Source organism: Anopheles funestus, chromosome 3RL, assembly GCF_943734845.2.
Source record: "Anopheles funestus chromosome 3RL, idAnoFuneDA-416_04, whole genome shotgun sequence".
NCBI lineage: Eukaryota > Metazoa > Arthropoda > Insecta > Diptera > Culicidae > Anopheles > Anopheles funestus.
Genome location: NC_064599.1, coordinates 16,402,354 through 16,417,832, shown reverse-complemented (window position 1 = coordinate 16,417,832; position 15,479 = coordinate 16,402,354). Strand labels below are relative to the sequence as shown.

General features: G+C 39.8%; 1 protein-coding gene across 3 annotated transcripts in view; it reads left to right on the top strand.

Annotated features, from left to right (window-relative positions):
• Positions 1–131: 131 nt before the first annotated feature.
• LOC125769331 (peptidyl-alpha-hydroxyglycine alpha-amidating lyase 2) overlaps positions 132–15,479 on the top strand; it is a 21,140-nt gene continuing 5,792 nt past the window's right edge. The window contains exons 1-2 of one of the 3 annotated variants that reach the window (XM_049438006.1): positions 132–210; positions 2,900–3,259. In XM_049438006.1, coding sequence (XP_049293963.1) covers positions 3,026–3,259 — 234 coding nt within the window. In that variant the 5' untranslated portion in view covers positions 132–210; positions 2,900–3,025. Of the gene's footprint in view, positions 211–246; positions 472–2,041; positions 2,578–2,899; positions 3,260–15,479 lie in introns of those variants that run through there. The other 2 variants (XM_049438005.1, XM_049438004.1) reach the window with 2 other exon arrangements.

The following is a 15,479-nucleotide window of genomic DNA, read 5'->3' as shown; positions in this document are numbered from 1 at the left end:
GTGAGGAAAAGACGAATGGCGAGGAATGACGAAGGGTGTAGCAAAAAAAAAACACATCGAAAGAAAAACACCCCAGCTCCACTTTGGTACGATGGAGGCGCATGAAGGAAAAATTCAAATCATTTGCCACACAGTGCACGGAATTGTTGGTTCAGTGGGTGAGTGTTTCCGGTGTTCCGGTACGGTACGGTTCTCCATTCTCAGCAACAGGTTTGATATTGGGAAACAATAATCAGGTGGTTTTCTGTGATTGTGAATGTTCGTGTTCGTTGGATATGAAAAGTGAATTACATACATAAAATGGCTTGTTTCAGTTTTGACGAATCTCACCACAAAGCGATAGTGTAATCAAGTTTACGATAAGCAAACACGCGTGTTTCAAGCAAGCAAATATGGTTTCCAAGTGTTTCACACTGGCTGCATTTAAACGGTGACCGTAATATGCACTAATTGATCAATTGCGCTTAACCTGTAAGTGAAATCAATCGAATTGTAATGATTAATCGTGTGTAAAGAGTTCATTTTTTTCAACCTCCCGAGTGCTCTGATCCATATGATTCGATTGGTCGATGCATTGAAACGAGATCAGTACCCGGTACCATATTAAACTTACGACCAAACAAAAAAACTCCAGTTCGTTAGTTGAATAAATGAAGCTTGCAAGCTTTAAGCACATCAGATCAACGGAACGTATCATCGTATATTGTTACTTTTTGCTCGTGCAAAAAGGTTCAAGTGAAATTCAATCCATAACTTCCTCATTTTCATCCACTCGGTTCTCTTTCCCCCAAAATCCATATGGATCGATTGCTGCCACATACAGACAAATACACGTTCGTGGTGGTGGTTGTAACGGAGCGATAAGCGTTTTTTGGGGTAAAGATTACCCTTTGTGTAATGGACGCACGTGTGTGTTGCGAGCCACGTAGCATCATGATATTATGTAAATTTGGTTATTTGATCTGTTATTTCCGTTTTTTCCTTCTCTTTTCTTTCGCATTGTGCACACCATGTAACGAACCGGTAATCATAATGTATCCTTTAGGCGGAATAATGTTTGCATTACATGGTGTTTTTTCCCCCTGCGCTTCATTCAACCATTAATTTGTATTTTTATTACCAAACTGAATGGTAGAAGTAATTTCTTGGAATCATAATGATTGATTGCATTCTGTTTTATTGTAAGGTTCAGCATTCATTAAGCTGCAGGACGTGTGAACCTTTAAAAAAAAGACTTGAATTTAAAGAACTTTTTTATTTATTTAACAAGCTTTGAATTGAAATTAAACTTGCTACTAATAAAGCGATCAAAGTGTAGAAATACTCCTCACTGAAAATGTTAACGAATTATTATGAATTAAAATAATTCACTTCCGGGGATGCAAAGCTTTCAACCGTTTTCGTCCTGAAAGCTTCCGGAGCTTTCAGGGAATCTGTAAGCGAAGACAACCACCATTAGCTAATATGATTTTGAAATTACTTTAATTTACTGTTAGGCAAGGCAGTTCATTACCAAAAAAAAAGAAAATTTCTTAAAATTATAAAAAAAGCCTTAAAGTATTTTTTTTGCATAAAAATATGATTAAATTTTTTAAGCGCATCCAGCATCAAAACGTATGCTTAGCAATGAAAAATAAACACAAATACTAGCAAATATTGTGTATTATAGAGTTAAAATAAAAAAAACACAAAGTGTAACTAGCAAATGGTGTAAAAAGCTTTGTGAAAGCTCCGTAGCGAAAGCTCACGGTATTCTCTTTCTCGCTCGTGATGGAATTTTCCGAGAGTTTTCCATTTCCATGCTCACTACATTACTATACGAGCACGCGTTTAGGATAGACTTCACCAACACAAACATGGATTTGAACTTGAACACAATGAAAACTGTGCCGTCCACGGTTGTACTCTTTCACACGCATTGAAAGTTCTCTTTCTTGCGCAACGGGAAAATTGCTTATTTTCCAGCGGAAGTTCAAAGTATAGCAATATTTACCTTCCTCTTTTCTTTGTTAATGTGTGTGAGTGATTTTTCGACTAAAATATCACACACACTGGTAAGTACTGAATTTTGCATCTGGCGAAAGACTGTCACTTGGTGCTATCAGTCAAACTGTCCTCTGTGTTCCGTAGTTTGCTGTTTGTCCAAACAAGTGAGCCCGTGTCTCTACGGGCACGTACACGGAATTGGGAAGGGAGAAACAAAGCAGTCTGAACGGGCAAAAAGGCTGTCGTATCGTTTGCCGAGTGAGCCACGGTCAGACATCAACCGTGTCTCGTACGAACCAGTCCGATCGGTTGGTCTGGTCCGGTGGGAAACGTTTACGGTAGATCGCGCCAAAGGTGCGCCTTTCCTTTTGCGAACAGCAATTTTGTTTTCCACTAGAATTCACAAGTACACGGGTGCTTAAGTGTGTGTGTGTGTGGTGATTAAAAAATTGTAAAGACGTGTGTGGAACTACAGTGAACAACAGCACCATGGATCAACGCCATGGTCTGGTGCCGGAAATGGACTGATTTTGCTGCAATTTCGGTCCGTTCCATCCATTTCCGTTTTGGTTGGTCGGTTGCGGTAAAGGCGTAAGTATACTCCAAGGATGTTCTTTCTGTCCAAACCCAACCGCAGCACAATGAACGAACTTCATGTAGGGACGGAAACAATGGGAGATGGTTAAACATTTTCCCACTCCAATAAGCACAGTGCGTCATGAGTCCAGACTTCAGCCAGTGTTTAAAAACATATGGTACCGATTTGAGGGAACGGTGTCATTAGTGTAAAGTGTCCAACTTTATCCAGCTTGTGCACTGAGCGGAAGTGTTCGTAAGCTTCCGTCATCTGTTGTTCTAATTTCGTTCGATTGTTTTCTTTCCTCTCTTCACGACGCGCTTACGGCTGTCACAGCAAATCGAACCGACGGACAACGCAACATCCTTCATCCGTTTCGCTTCCAACCAACACCGGGTTGGCTTTACTTGGCCGTGTCTTATAAACCGAGCGCCCTTCCACAGTCAAGATCCTGCACCAACGATGGTAGGAATGAAGGGCAAACGGGTGAATGAAGTGATGGACCAACGGCTGCCGGTGGTGGTACTGCTGGTTGTGATACTAACGGTGGTCGGTAGTGCCGACTCCTATACCGTACCACGCGATACCGACATCCTGCTGGCGGATGGATTCTTCAAGCGTATGCGGGACCTGTTTGCTGAGCGAGCGTACGAAGATGCGCTCGGTACCGGCGGTTCCGAGATGGCAGATGAAGCGGTAAGTACGGTGGCCTGCCCCATACACTTCTCCTACACAACTCCATTATCCCGAAAGAAAAACGAACTCTCGACCGGTCGTTCGATTATTCGTTATTATTAAACGGAAATGGAGCTTTTTCGAAAAGCAGACCTTTTGCCTCATTTTGTTGCCTGTTTGCCCGTTAGCCAAAGGAAATCAGCCACTCTCGAAACATTCGGTAAAACTGGATCGAAACAAAGCAATACCGATGTACACAGCAGAATATAGCGCAATATGGCAAATTGAAAAACAAAAAAAAAAGACTCAAAAGAATCGAGCGAGAGCGCATTAAACAAGGGCTTTGATACGGTTTGTTAACGAGCAAGTACCAGAGTGCGGTACTTCAATTTCTACTTTCTGCCTGCTTGCTGCAAAGAAATGGTAGTACCCGGCGGTAGTTTTATCATTTCATCATCGGGTGCTTCGCCTTCTAATGACTCATTTTGGTACGGGATTTTTTTTGTTTGGTGCTTCAAGTATTCAACGGGGCCCTTATGATACAGGAAGGTCCTTACGGGCGTCGTGATCGTTTCGAACGTTTTGGGAAATGAGCTACCGAAAACGGCGTGCAAAACGAACAGAGGTTGGCGCAAAGAGCATCAACGTACGAGCGAGCTTCCGTCCGGACCATTATCGATATTGACTTCCTGGTGAATGGAGGAAGATGATGACGACGATGAGAAAGATGATGATGGTTGAAGTTGGTTCATATGCATGGAACCCAAAACCGAGGTCCATGGCATGACCAGTGGCTTTAAATGTTGGCCCCACCTACTGCTACTACCCGATTAATGTACATTGAAGGGGCTTAGAGGATTTGATGTGCAAAAAAAAAACGGAAGCTTAACAACCAGCTCGTCCACCCCATCCGTATACAAAGAGGGAACTCGGGATGAAGGGAATTGGAAATGATTCGGAAAATCCATTTGCCCAACGAGTGTTTGGTTCGTCCACAAAACAACGTCCGTAACTCCGGTGTATATCAACAAACCGTTTTATTTAATCCTTTAAGCCGTTGAAAGCTCTTCCAACCCTCCCCGGGGGAGGACTGTTTTTGGTGATAGAATGATCGTCGTTTCTTTACGAATCGTAAATTGATTATACATTTATACATTTAAGACAAAACCCCCTTTTGCTACGTAGATGAGACATTAAAGTGTACCGGGTTCTGCCAGTAGAATGGAATGCCCGCTCAAAAACATCCTCGAACTCTGGCACTGCATGTTTCACAAATTAGAAATTCCAACCTGCTGCTAGTATGTTTGATTTTGCTCCTAATCCTTGTTACCCCCGTAAGTTCAAAGCAACGAACTTCGTACGAAACTTATGCACCATTAGAATTCTGCTCACTTCCTCACTTACCCGTTTTAGGCCATTATTTCTTTGGGCCGGCACTTGCGTGCGTTCAAGCAAAACCCGACACTCAGCCAGCCAGCCAGTCATTCTTGGCATCCATCTTAAGACCTGCATAATTCAGGTCAATTTCATTCCATACCACACGGTCCAAAGGTTTGGCCGGTCATGGTCGGACGATAGTTCAGGGGTGCTAAGCGTTGGTTGAATGATTTCACGGCTCTAACCGGAAACCACTATCGCCAGCATCTTGGCATAATTAATGTTGCATTGTAGATATAGCCCACCGCTACTACTACTACTACCTCTTGGCATATCTTCCTGGGCGCATCTTGAAACACAACCAACAACCATATGGTGGCCAGTGTTTTGGTAAAGTCACTCCAATTGCTCAGATATTCCAACAGCAAACTCTGGGGAACAACAAATTAGATTCCACCGAGCGTTAGCCTACAGGCACCGAGGCTTTACTATTCCTTGGCTGAAGGAAATTTGTTTATGTTTGTAATAGGCAAAAAAAACATTTTTGGGGCTTATGGTGAAGTGAATTTTTTTCTTTCGAGATACTATTTTCGGTGCAAACCATCACGATGGATTCGCTAATGCCACTAATTATGTTAGGTGAAGTTATGTGTGGTGTGATGTTTTGGTACACCACCAGTCTAGCCACCAGAATGTAAGGTTAGAAAAAAGGAGAACCAGTGGCCAGTATCGCGTAGTAGCGTGAACGTATGGTTACTTTTGCGTAACATAATACTAAATGATGTCTAATTGTTGGCCCTTTTTTATTGGGGGTCCTTCGTAACAAACAAGGGGTTATCTGATGTCGTAAAGAAATATTTTGTTGCTTACACAGCGCCGCTTGTAACAAACACAAGCATAAGTTTGATGTATTTTGACGGACTTTAGAAAAGAATTAAAAAAAAAGAAACCACAAAAGATAGACATGATCCCTATTAGACACCAGTGTCACGTAGGTTGCATAACGTTAGCATTTTAAATTATTTCATTTCGAAGGTTAATTTGCATTACTAACCGCAACGCTTTATCATTGTTAAGTCAACCCAACAATTAAAAGCCACTAAAATGCTGCAAATATAAATTATAATAATAATCTCATTAATTAATGTTTACTTTCTGAGTAAACCACCAAAAAAAAAGCAAAAAGATGGAAGCTGAATCCGATCGATACATCGGTACGTAAAAAATCGAAGCATCTAGAAAGCGTTAAATCATAACTGACATCTCATCTATTGTGCATTCACAATATCCCATAACGTGGCCTAAAGTTTGACCGCTGTGCTTTGTGTGACCGTTGGATGATTTGCAATTCCAATCTGAATACACCGTGTAGTGGCGACGGAGCAACTTCAGCATTGTGGCTTCACATCACTTTGCGCAATTGAAAAACGGTTTATTCCTGCGTCATTGCGACACATGTCTGACATGGCTTCGCTGAAGCGTCAACCTACACACGAAAAGTCAACCATCCGCATAATCATCATTAGCAAATTAATCTTAAACAGCAAATGTGGAAGCAGCAGCAGCAGCACCAGCAGTGTGTTTGTGGTGAAGAAGGAAGCACTGGAGGTTGGTTATGAATTATAAGTAAAGTAACTAAATAAGTAAAGTTCCGACTAAACTTTCGACTTTAGATGGTAGAAGCAAAAAGTTAGTCTAATTGTTGCTGATGCAAAACATTGTTCTCTTTCAAGCGTCTCCTTCGTGAAAGCGGAAAACACAAAATTTGGGTTCGAAAGAATTTTTTGGCAAGCTTGCAAAATGTCGAACTTTGCAACTATTTTTTTCTAAAAAAAAATATCAATCTAATCCTATCCGACCTATCGAGAACAACGATTTATTGTTGTGCTACATATTGGAAGGTATTTTTGTTTTCTTCTCTTTACCATCCAACTAACTTCTTTGAAGCGCAAATCCTTACGATCTTGTAAAGTCGGGCGTTCTCTTCAAACCTTCTTTCCCTTCTCCGCGTTTGAGCATGCATTTTCAAACGATGTTTTTGTTGCTTTGTTTGTACTGTTGTGTGAAAAGTTTGTTATTTTTTTCCTTTTCTTAACAAAGCCTTTATTCAAACGTCAATCGGTTGAATTCAAGAGGCAACATTGGTTTGCCGGAAGGCTAACCGCGGTGGCGCCCGTACAAGCAGTGAAGACCCCAAAAAGGAGTAAGGAAAGAGTTCGCCAACCCCCGGCAAAGGTGTTTTGGGGGGTTGTCGTGAGTTTTTGGAGAGCATTCTCAGTTCCTTTGGTACTCGGTTCAGAAGATTTAGTAGTTGTTTTATGTGCGACCGAGCTTACTCTTTTTATTCAAGTTTTTGTGATTCATGATTTGTTTTATTTTTCTTCCTGTTTGCTCCCAAGCAGCTAGTTGGTGAATGCTTTTTGGTCTGATTCCTTTTTACTATTCCTTTTGTGGGTTTATTTTCTGTACAACTTAATAGGGTTTTGCATGGTAGCGATGGTAAACTAACACAGGCTCTACACAGGTACTGTTGAAGGTTTTCTGTTTCATTATAGAGGGTTTTCTCTCTTTCTTTTTTTTTGGTTACTTTACTTTGCTGCTTGCTTTAGTTGTATACCAAAAAGAAAAACGAGAGTTACGGGAGAGCACAATAAAAAAGAAACTACGCCTAGATCCATTTTGTATAGCTTTAAAAAGGCACAGAAATTCTTTTCTCTACCACTGCTCTTGAATACAAAGCGCCCATATAATGTCTCTGTTGGGACGATGCAACTTTTAGCAAGTAACCACCGGCGTATATACACACACACACACTCATCCATCTAAGCGGTGAACTGGGAAAACTTCTTAACCACAAACCTCATCCCTAAAGAAGCACATCCGGCTCCTTGGTGGCAGAACCAAACCTCTAAAGGCACATATTCCCCCAAGAGATGCGAGTGAGATACAAAAAGTGGAATAAAAAGACAGACTCCATAGTGTGACAACAAAGTCCTGACCTCCAAACAAGCCAAGGGGGCGTGGATGGTTCAAAAGGCACTCAAGAATACGATGATACTTCTTCACCTTACGGGATATCTGCATCGGGAAAAGATTTGCCAGCAAATCTCTGACACAGCGAGTCACTACCAGCGAGTGTCATAAAACCGAGTGAAATTTGACACATTTGACCCTTCCCTTCTACACCAGCACCCGTTTACAGTGTTCATTCTGAAGGAAGAAATTTTAGAGCTTGAAGTTTTGTTCTCTTTTTCTCACTCTTCTTCCTTCTCAAACTTCCGAACTTTGGTGAAGAATACTAGCGGAAAACAGAAAACGAAACTAAAAAAAAAATTGGAAAGCTCCAAAATTGGAAAAGACGAATCGTGAAGTTTCGTGACCGCGATAAACTTTCCTCATTACCCAACTGGTGGACTGGTGGTGCGCATGGGGACAACAAACCGAATGTAGGAAGTGATGGTGTGTACACACCATGATGTGTTGTTGGTTTTCGTAAACTCATCAGCTTCATCCCTCTGATCCCGTGATCGGTTGGACGAAGGTTCTCAAGATGACAACGACGGCACGCTCCTTTTTTTTTTTGTTAGTTTGGAGTTGCCCATTTTCACCATCTTTTTTTTTCGTTTGCTCCTTACTTCAAGAAACAGGTCTCGACGGTCTTGGGACGGGTGTACGTCATCTACGGTTGCCTTATGTCACCGAGATTGATGAAGCCCTTGGTACGAGTTTTTGATTTTGATTGCCGTAAAAGTTCGTCTACCTTGTTGGGTTTCGGCCAAAACGGCAAATCGTAACTCCTTCACACCATGATGGATGAATTCAATGTCAACCGTCAAGGGACAAGGCATCATATATCACCCTCGAGTATGAATATATGGTACGAGTGGGGAAAGCAAACACCCGAAAAGGAAAAACAAATTAATTTGAACATTGTTCGACAACGTTTGTCACATACTTTTGCAATTTCGTTATGTTATTAATGTCCCACTGGAGATCACGTTGGCCCCTTTTTAAGTGGAGGAGAGAAACAATTATTCACAATTTGTTTCAAAATTAATAAATGTGTTTAAACGATGATATAGTACAGCTTCACACAATAAACAACGCAAAAGATAAATCTTTAACATACAACTTTACCAATATTTCGATGCTCCAAAACCTTACCAAACGGGGCCATCATGCTTTGTAGCTCACAGCGTACGAACGTTAAGGTTAAAAGGCAACGGATGAAAACATTGGCACGATTCAAAGATCGGTACCCTGGGACGGATGGTACCCGTTCCGGTACGTGCACGTCTCCAGGCGATAACTCTTCTCCATCACCCCCCGAAAAACGCAAGCCTCCCTTCCCTCTCACTCTCTCATCGAAAACCGAAACGTGTCTAAGTGGTTATTACGTTATCTTCACCATGGGTGCCATGTGGTGCGGTTGCCCAGTTTTTCACACATTCGGGTCCTTCAGGGTAACACGTGCGTGTGCTGACACGATTGCACATTTTGGTGATGGTGGCGTTCCGGTTTCGGTCTCGCTATTTTGGTTATGATTAAAGACCATTATCTTGCACGGAGTTGTTGCAGTGGTACGGTGGTACGGTGGCAAATAAAAACTAATTGCCACCAAACTAAAACTAACACAATTTAGACGATGCCGGACGTACTGAAAGCTTTGAAGCATGATGAACCATAAAACCATAGAACGATGTGCAAAAGTTCACCGGTGATGGGAACTATGTATAGCGAAATCATCAGAAGCTGGCATAGGTTCATGTATTTCATTAATATTTCATTGTTTAAATGTCAGCCGGTACAACTTTCTGTGTTCTGCCTAAAACTGCTCACGGTTGAGTGCCGTCGGATGTCAATCAATTATCTAGACCTTTTCCTGGAGGAGAATATACAATTTGGTTTGAAAATCTAGCGCAAGTTTTGTCATATCTTCGGCGATATTGTAGATCGTTCAGTAAGATTGTTCGGAACTTTAATTGTCCTTTCTATCATTTGCTTTGGTTTCAGGAACTCTACTGTGCGACATAAGTGTAGTGCTTCATTTGAAAGTTCTTTGTCGTCGACTCAAACTTTTGGTTGGTTGACTTAGTATAGATGGGGTAATTATATGATCTATTTCCATTTCTCGTCTTCCAATACCCGACAAAATTGGCAAAATTCTTCCCTAAAGCTATCAATTTCAGCATTGCTGATACTAACAGATCAACTACACGATATTTTAGTATTTCATAGAGATTCGTTGATCATATTCGGGGTATCTTCTGCCAATGAACAAATAGTATCACGCTATTCTCAAACATACGATCGGACGATCGATAGTGTTGGTAAATTAAAAGGACTCAAAAAGAATCCTTTGACCACGTATTTCTAGACATTTTCTACATTGTTACTTAATTATCAGGCACTCAACCCGGGCTTGAGCTTCTGAAGGAGTCCTAAGTATATTCACGGTCATTGTCTAGGTGTGTCGTTTTCTAATACATTATTCCTTGCTTTCTGACAGGAAGCTCTTTCACTCGATTTCAATTTGTTCCTACCACGTATCTGATGACCTATTGAACGGGCCAAAAAGACTCGACGAATTGTGTTGTATGGTGTTATTTCTTTGACATGACAAGCCCACCGAAGTCTAAGTGAAATTCGCTGATTAATATTGAGTTACATTTATATGATCAAATAATAATAAGATTTAATGGCACGAATTTAGAGATGTGCAAAGTTAATAAGACTCTTTTTTCTTTTTCTCATTTACTCACTCATGAGTGTAAGCATGTAGCCGTGGTGAGTCGATTAGAGATGAGCAAAGTGAGTAAGAGTGAGATAGTGAGTTGAAACGTTGTATTGAACGAGTTTCGTTCACTCGCCACGAGGAGTTTTAGCGACATTTTTTTTTAACTTACTTACTCATGAGTGTAAGCATGTAGTCGTGGTGAGTCGAGTTGCAAAAAGAGTAAATACGTGAGTTGAAACGAAAATGTGCCAGTGAGTTGAAACCAAAATGAGTTGGAATGAAACGTTTCATACACATGAATTGAAACGGAATACATGGGTACCCAAACTAGCCAAATGAATAAATTGCTCGCTCTGCCTAACCATCAAACCTACATAAGCGAACAAGCCGGCAAGTCCGATCGGCATGGACATGAAACGGGATCCGCCTCTGCTTAGGAGATTCGCAAATTTATAGTATTTTTTTAATATTTTTCACTCTTTTTTTATTTAAAGCATTACTTGAGTGAAAAGAAACTCATTGCAACCAATTGGCATTAAAATAAATCAATTTAATTTTTTTTGCAAAATTTCCCAAAAAAAACGTAAGGGGTAAACCTTATGAAATTTTCGAGTTGAAAATTTTTTAAAATTTTTTTTTTGATTTTTTATTATTTTTTTAATTTAAAGCATTATTTGAGTGAAAAGAAACACATTGTAACAAATTTGCATGAAAATATATCACATTTATAAATTTTGCTAATTTGGTCAAAAATGAGGAAAATTTTACGTTTTCTCAAACAGGGTAAGGAAGTTGGTTCCTCGAATAACTTCCGGCACGGACACCTGAGAGCATGGCCGTCTAAGAAGAAAATGTAGCCATTGATGCCATCTATCGGCCACAGTTTAAAGATTGGCAATCCGTTGGATACCGACTGAATTATAGGCAAAACTTGGTGCAAAAATGAGGAAAATTTTACCTTTTCTCAAACAGGGTAAGGAACTTGGTTCCTCTAATAACTTCCGGCACTGACATCTGAGGGCATGGCCGTCTAAGAAGAAAATGTAGCCATGGGTGCCATCTACCGGCCACAGTTTAAAGATTGGCGATCCGTTGGATACCGACCGAGTTATAGGCAAAATTTGGTACAAAAATGAGGAAAATTTAACATTTTCTCAAACAGGGTAAGGAACTTGGTTCCTCTAATAACTTCCGGCACGGACACCTGAGAGCATGGCCGTCTAAGAAGAAAATGTAGCCATTGGTGCCATCTATCGACCACAGGTTAAAGATTGGCGATCCGTTGGATACCGATCGAGTTATAGGCAAAATTTGGTGCAAAAATGAGGAAAATTTTACCTTTTCTCAAACAGGGTAAGGATCTTGGTTCCTCTAATAACTTCCGGCACTGACACCTGAGAGCATGGCCGTCTAAGAAGAAAATGTAGCCATGGGTGCCATCTACCGGCCACAGTTTAAAGATTGGCGATCCGTTGGATACCGACCGAGTTATAGGCAAAATTTGGTACAAAAATGAGGAAAATTTAACATTTTCTCAAACAGGGTAAGGATCTTGGTTCCTCTAATAACTTCCGGCACGGACACCTGAGAGCATGGCCGTCTAAGAAGAAAATGTAGCCATTGGTGCCATCTATCGACCACAGGTTAAAGATTGGCGATCCGTTGGATACCGATCGAGTTATAGGCAAAACTTGGTGCAAAAATGAGCCTTAGTAAATTTTCATTTTTTTGAATTTTTTGATTTTTTTATTATTTTTCACTCTTTTTTTTATTTAAAGCATTACTTGAGTGAAAAGAAACACATTGCAACCAATTGGCATTACAATAAATCAATTTAATTTTTTTTGCAAAATTTCCCAAAAAAAACGTAAGGGGTAAGCCTTATGAAATTTTCGAGTTGAAAATTTAAAAAATTTTTTTTTTTGATTTTTTATTATTTTTTTAATTTAAAGCATTATTTGAGTGAAAAGAAACACATTGTAACAAATTTGCATGAAAATATATCACATTTATAAATTTTGCTAATTTGGTCAAAAATGAGGAAAATTTAACATTTTCTCAAACAGGGTAAGGAACTTGGTTCCTCTAATAACTTCCGGCACGGACACCTGAGAGCATGGCCGTCTAAGAAGAAAATGTAGCCATTGGTGCCATCTATCGACCACAGGTTAAAGATTGGCGATCCGTTGGATACCGATCGAGTTATAGGCAAAATTTGGTGCAAAAATGAGGAAAATTTTACCTTTTCTCAAACAGGGTAAGGATCTTGGTTCCTCTAATAACTTCCGGCACTGACACCTGAGAGCATGGCCGTCTAAGAAGAAAATGTAGCCATGGGTGCCATCTACCGGCCACAGTTTAAAGATTGGCGATCCGTTGGATACCGACCGAGTTATAGGCAAAATTTGGTACAAAAATGAGGAAAATTTAACATTTTCTCAAACAGGGTAAGGAACTTGGTTCCTCTAATAACTTCCGGCACGGACACCTGAGAGCATGGCCGTCTAAGAAGAAAATGTAGCCATTGGTGCCATCTATCGACCACAGGTTAAAGATTGGCGATCCGTTGGATACCGATCGAGTTATAGGCAAAACTTGGTGCAAAAATGAGCCTTAGTAAATTTTCATTTTTTTGAATTTTTTGATTTTTTTATTATTTTTCACTCTTTTTTTTATTTAAAGCATTACTTGAGTGAAAAGAAACACATTGCAACCAATTGGCATTACAATAAATCAATTTAATTTTTTTTGCAAAATTTCCCAAAAAAAACGTAAGGGGTAAGCCTTATGAAATTTTCGAGTTGAAAATTTAAAAAATTTTTTTTTTTGATTTTTTATTATTTTTTTAATTTAAAGCATTATTTGAGTGAAAAGAAACACATTGTAACAAATTTGCATGAAAATATATCACATTTATAAATTTTGCTAATTTGGTCAAAAATGAGGAAAATTTTACGTTTTCTCAAACAGGGTAAGGAAGTTGGTTCCTCGAATAACTTCCGGCACGGACACCTGAGAGCATGGCCGTCCAAGAAGAAAATGTAGCCATTGGTGCCATCTATCGGCCACAGTTTAAAGATTGGCAATCCGTTGGATACCGACCGAATTATAGGCAAAACTTGGTGCAAAAATGAGGAAAATTTTACCTTTTCTCAAACAGGGTAAGGATCTTGGTTCCTCTAATAACTTCCGGCACTGACACCTGAGAGCATGGCCGTCTAAGAAGAAAATGTAGCCATGGGTGCCATCTACCGGCCACAGTTTAAAGATTGGCGATCCGTTGGATACCGACCGAGTTATAGGCAAAATTTGGTACAAAAATGAGGAAAATTTAACATTTTCTCAAACAGGGTAAGGAACTTGGTTCCTCTAATAACTTCCGGCACGGACACCTGAGAGCATGGCCGTCTAAGAAGAAAATGTAGCCATTGGTGCCATCTATCGACCACAGGTTAAAGATTGGCGATCCGTTGGATACCGACCGAGTTATAGGCAAAACTTGATGCAAAAATGAGGAAAATTTTTAAATTTTTAGTTTATTTTAATTTTTTTATTATTCTTTTTATTTTTATTCTTTTTTTTTTGTTTAAAGCATTATTTGAGTGAAAAGGAACTTATTTCAACCAATTGGCATTACAATAAATCAATTTAAATTTTTTTGCAAAATTTCCCAAAAAAAAATATATGGCCCTATGCAATTTCAAATTTTTACAATTGTTTTATTTTTTATAATTTTGTATTCTTTTTTTGTTTAAAGCATTATTTAAGTGAAAAGACATTTATTTCAACAAAGTCGCATCAATCTTGAGTGAGTAAAATGACCGAACCTTAACTTATTCCCTTATGCCGGGTTTTTTATGATTCCGAAATGAGTCGTTAAACGAGCTGACTCCTAATAACGATTCATTCATTCTGAGTTGACTCACTAAAAAGAGTTGTTATTCTCATCTCTACACGAGTCAGCAAAAATTATTTCATTGTAGGTACATGCGCAAAAAGTTTTTTTTATGTTTACATTTATCTCCTTAGTGTACATTACAATTTGTCGTTTTATCATCATCGCTTGTGATGATAGTTACAATAGTCAAAAGGCTTTTCCTCCTTCTTATTTTACCATATCCCAGACATACTCGGCATTTTTTAACATAAAAGACTTATCTTTTCGGTTAGGAGCAGTAGCTGGATCTGTGACAAAATATCTGTAAAACCTAAAAAAATATAACTAAAACTCTAACAAACCCTCGGAGCGTAAAAAGTTGTTAAAAATAATTTTTAATTGTTCACAAAAAAAAATGTCTGTACAAACTATAAAACAAATTGTGCATTAGGAAAAAATATTGCTACTATAACTCACACAGTGACAAAGCCTACAAATGATTACGATTGAAACGTACAATACCGTAGCATCGTTCCCACCTACCCACCTTTGTTATCAGTAACGCTCCAAGGGGATCCACTTTTTTATCACTGCAACAACGAACGGTAACAAAACCTCACAACACATTGCCATGATTAATAGCTTCATAATGCCAGCCGAAAAATGTGCCCCCATCGGTAATAAACAAACGTTGATACCACGTTCCACCGGCAAACGCGGGTGCAATGTCCCGGTAGCGCATAAATTGTCCATCGTCCGTCCGGTTTCCGCTGCCGTTTCGCATCCGCGCACCCATCTAGAGGAGATTAAGTTTCCATGATTCATTTCGGTAGGTTCATGCTTTTTAGATGCCCGAAACACCTTCAAAACCCCTTTTTCAAACGGTGGCCGGCCGGTCTTCCCCGCAGTAGATGCGGACGCGCGAGTTATGCTCTTATATGTGAATGGATGTCCAAAAAATGGCAGGTGTAAAAATGAGATTCTAAACTCCATACACAACCGGCATCCGGTGACCGGTGTGCGTATGGAACCGGGTTGGTCCGATTCGAATCCAAAACACCAAATAAGAGGGAAGAAAAAAAAGTGCTTGAATTACTGGCCACAATTTTGACATTCGCGAGCGATATAAAGAATGCTTTCAAGTATAGTAACAACGAGAGGAGAAGGGCCAAAAAAAAGCACCATTCCCCGGGCCACTCTCGGACGTCATTTTGGATGATCTGTTTCCTTTCCATACAGACGCACAGAAA